Source organism: Vigna angularis, chromosome 5 (genome assembly GCF_016808095.1).
Source record: "Vigna angularis cultivar LongXiaoDou No.4 chromosome 5, ASM1680809v1, whole genome shotgun sequence".
Lineage (NCBI taxonomy): Eukaryota > Viridiplantae > Streptophyta > Magnoliopsida > Fabales > Fabaceae > Vigna > Vigna angularis.
In genome coordinates, this window is record NC_068974.1 from 27738143 (window position 1) to 27742637 (window position 4495).

At 31.7% G+C, this 4495-nt stretch overlaps 1 protein-coding gene across 1 annotated transcript; it reads left to right on the top strand.

The window, feature by feature from the left end:
* The first annotated feature begins 2751 nt into the window (after positions 1 to 2751).
* On the top strand, positions 2752 to 3824 carry LOC108339359 (uncharacterized). The gene is made up of 3 exons (XM_017576498.2): positions 2752 to 2952; positions 3039 to 3267; positions 3376 to 3824. The coding sequence occupies exons 1-3, from the start codon at positions 2752 to 2754 to the stop codon at positions 3801 to 3803; spliced, it is 858 nt and encodes a 285-aa protein (XP_017431987.2). The 3' UTR covers positions 3804 to 3824.
* The last annotated feature ends 671 nt before the right edge of the window (positions 3825 to 4495 follow it).

Genomic DNA, 4495 nt, shown 5'->3' on the forward strand with positions numbered 1-4495 from the left:
TTTCCTCCTTGAACAAGATTTCTTTTTCTTCTCTTTCTTTTATCTCAATATCTTATTTTTCTCTATTATATTTCTCTTTCCTTTCTCTTTTCTTTCTCTCTTCATTATTTCTTCTTTCCTCTTCCTTGTTCTCTTTTCTTTCTTGGTCCTCTTTCTCTCTTTGTTCATTCTCCTTGTCTTTCTTTCTCTTTCTTTTATATTCCTCTCTCTTAGCTTCTACCTCTTTTTATTTCTTTTCTAACTCTCTTAATTGTTCATCCCTTCTTCTTTTAATCTCTCTTTTCCTCTTGCACTCAAGAGCTTCTTCACTTCTTCTTCAAACCCATCTTCTTTACAATATAACTCATTTACATTATTAATAAATGTTTTTCTTCTTGTAATGAGTTCTCTCATCTCACATATTAACTCTTGGTTTCTATCAAATGAGGGATGAACAAATTTTGTTCTCATGCAGGCTCTCATTTTTTTCAAAAGAATTTTGGAAAACAAATTTCACAAAGAATCTATCATTCTTAAGATTTTTGAAATTATGCAGTGGACACACAAAACTTGTATTTCAAAAGGAAATTGCTTAAGAAACGTAAGGGGACAAAATGATCTCAAGTCCACTTACAGGAAAGGGAGATTAATAACAAATGATTACTTAACAACCAAGCTTTTCCTAGCTTAGTTTTACCTCAAGTCTTCTCGCAACAAACTTCTCAAATGGAATTAGGTTTGATACATAAGTGGACATGCTAAATTATAAGTAGTTAAAGAAAACACTTAAACTAGACTATGCGACCTAATGGTAAAGTTAGAAGACACTTTGGAACCTTCAAACCTCTACCAACTAGAAATCTTTTCAAATACAGTTTATAAGTTCTTTTTAAGAGATGAGATTGAGCATCAAAGACTACCCCAAGACACCTAATAAGGCCATGAGTTACAAGTCCAAAAATAATACAATTTTAGAACTAAAAAATGTATAATACAAACAAATGGTGCTTGTTCCTTTCCAAAACCAAATCCTAGAGATAGAAATCCAAGGAAAGGACAAATAAAGGCCAAAATGAACAAAAGTTCTTCAAAAAGAGTTATGATGAGACAAAACATAGAGTATTGAACAAGACAATCAATAAAATAAAGCTCAAGAACAAAGGTTAGGCACAAAAAAGTTACCTAAAGAAAGGCACTAGAATAGATCACAAAAAGGAAAATAACTAAAGTAGAAAAATGGTTACTTCCTGTCTTCACTAGTAGAGAGTTAATGATGCACTGTGGTGAAAGGTAATATGTCATGTCAAAGCAAAACAACTTTTGCTTTTTACTTTTACTTTTCCTTTGACTTTTGCTTTAACTTTTACTTTTCCTTTTTTCCTTTTACTTTTCACTTTTTACCACACACAAACATCACAAATCATATTTGACAATCCCTTTTGGAAACTCAAAAATTCACAAGTCAAAAAATGGGAGAAAAATCTACTAAGTATGAAACTTAAACAACACAAGAGAGACTTAACTCTAAAATATTTGAGTAACCATACCTTGTCTCAAGTCAAGGCCAGAACATTTCATGAGGTTTCTCTAGTCACACTTCTTTAGAGTTGGCTTAACATATCAAGAAATTCATCAAACACCTCCATTCCATAGTAAACACTCAACAAAATCGTAAGTATAATTCTCAAAACTATGAGACAATTTCATCTCCATAACTTCATCTTTTTGTTTTGAGTCAACATAACTTTGAAGATGTCGTTATCACAAGAATAATGTCAGATAATGATTTTAGTAGGACGGATATAATACTCTATATCATTTTAAATTAAAAGTTCATTAATTGCATAAATAAGTCGTCAAAATTTTTTTGCTAATGTTTTAAAAATAATAATACATTTGAAACGTACTTGACGGACAGTTTTCCAACTTTACATTTTGGAAAGTATTTTAAAAACATATTATAATGTATATAAAATAAAGATATATTAGTTGTAGATAACAATAACCTAGACCCGTAAGCTGAAATCCCACTATTCATAACGGATAAATAAAGAACAAATAATCAATCACACTAAATGCTATTTAATCTGAGAGAATGTAAAGGCAAAAAACAAATTGAGAAAAGTAAATATAATAAATATAAAAATGATTCATGTACATGAAAAATGTTAATCAGCACTTTATATATACTTACCGGTGACAAGTTTACAGAATAGATTATATGATGAGAAGAAAGGGAGAAGAAAACAAGATGTAATCATGTATCTATATCATTGTTCTAATAAATAATACAATATATAATAGAAAAATAAATAAAATATTATTTTATAAGGTTCACGTACACCAAAAACATGACTGAAAAATGATACAAGTATCATCCAAATGGCACCAACAAAATATAAAGTTATTAATACACATTGATCATATGCCTTTTTCAGTTCACGTTTTTACAGATAAGATAAAGTAATTAATGAACACACAGATGATAAAAGTGAATTATATTTGCAATACCAGAATGTTCCATGTTTTCAGTTAAGTCAGTCACTCCGATGGTTGGAAGAACATGAATTAAGGATGGAATAATATGCTGCATCAATTTCCAACATTCACAATGGATAAGACCATGTACAACTTTGTACCGTACCATATACTGAATAATTAAGTAATTAATGAATAGATTAATTAATCAAGAGTTAATTATTATTAAAGTGCTCACACACTGTCCCATCTCATTGTATATAACAAAGATAACTTCACTTCAAATGCATACTCATGGCCAAAGAATTCTTCACTGGTTCGGCAACTGGCCGGAGCTCCGACGAAGTGAGTTTAGCTGACATAGTTTTTGAGAGTTGGGATTCATTCGATTCCAATAAAGACGGAGATGTTGATGAAAACAACAACAACGAAAACGATGATTCTTCGTCAGAAAAGTGTAAGGCCTTTTGGGAGGAAAAAGATCAGCTTCTTAAGGTACATACAGTTTTCTTGTTAACGATGAATCCTTCATGTATACTTTAACATAATATTAATGATGAAACTTTCTTTGCAAAAAAAAGGGAATTTTGTGCAGGACTAGTTCATGTGAGAAAAAGGTTAGGGAAGCAACGAAGGAGATCATGAGAGAAATGGATAATTCTGAGATGGTGTGTAGTTGTCGGCGGCAAGTGGTGGCTAAGAATTGCAGGAACTGCATGCTGAAAGAGCTATGTCATCGATTGTTGAACCTTGGCTACAACTGCGCCATTTGCAAGTCTAAATGGAGGAGTTCATCGGAAATCATATCAGGTATATACATATAGTAAAATTTGCATCTATATATAAAATGTTCTTATATCTATTCGATATGGAACTTTTAATATTATGTAACTGAGGAAGTGGTGTTGATTTTGGAAGGGGAGCACTCATATTTGGAAGTGAGAGAGGATTTATCAAAGAGCAAAAGAGAAGTGAAAGTGGTGATTGAATTGAGCTTTAGAGGGGAATTCGAGATGGCATGTGCGAATGAAGAATACAAGGAATTGATTAAGCGATTGCCAGAAGTGTTTGTAGGGAAAGCAGAGAGGTTAAGAGCATTGGTGAAGATCATGTGCTCAGCTGCTAAAAGGTGCATGAAGGAGAAGAAAATGCACATTGGGCCATGGAGGAAACACAAGTACATGGAAGCTAAGTGGTTTGGCACGTGTGAAAGGTCAACAATGGAACCACTGCTGCTAATGAACTCTGCTACTCGCCAACCAAAACCTAAGGCTTCAATGCTCACTTTTGATTTACTATTGGATAATATTCAAGGGTTGCACTGTACTACAGTTGAAGTAGTGTGAATTTTATTATGGTTTTATTTATTTTGGAATGTATAATTCTTAATCTTGAAAGAGGTATTTAAGAAACTCACTTATGTAACGCTAATATCTGCTACCACCATAAAAAATTATCACCGATCACCACCAACAACCACAAACTCTCATCACCACCGCCATTAACCACCACAAATATATTACTAAGAAACAATAAACACTCAAACACTCACGCTCCTTATAACTATTATCACACCAATCACCAACACAAATACACCATGACAAATTACAATAACAACGCTCAAACACTTCCGCTCCATATAATTATTACCATAGGGATAATTTTGGTATTTTAACACTTTGGGGTGCATATAGAAAATATGGGGTGTAGGAAGTAATTGTTGAGTTGAAAGAGTCACCAACAAAAAATATTTAGAAAATGGATGAACACAGTAATAAAAATAAAACTCAAGTAATCATGAAAGTGTCATTTCTTTCCACATTCCATAATTTTCATATACACCCTGTAGGGAAGGTTTAAAGACCAAATTGTCTCTCTTATCATCATTATTACTCTTGTATGTGATGTATCATGGATGTATTTAAAGGAAGGAAATGTTTTATATTGTACCATTCAAAAAAAGGAAAAAAAATTACAAAAAAAATTATTTTTAAATTGTGTAATTTAAAATTTATTTTTTAAAAATAAAATAAGAAAT

Excerpts from the sequence above, each read along its gene's own strand:
- LOC108339359 (XM_017576498.2), top strand. The coding sequence starts at position 2,752 with ATGGCCAAAGAATTCTTCACTGGTTCGGCAACTGGCCGGAGCTCCGAC. Across the intron at positions 2,953-3,038 it reads AAAAAGATCAGCTTCTTAAG|GGAATTTTGTGCAGGACTAG; the intron begins GTACATACAGTT and ends TGCAAAAAAAAG. Across the intron at positions 3,268-3,375 it reads TTCATCGGAAATCATATCAG|GGGAGCACTCATATTTGGAA; the intron begins GTATATACATAT and ends TGATTTTGGAAG.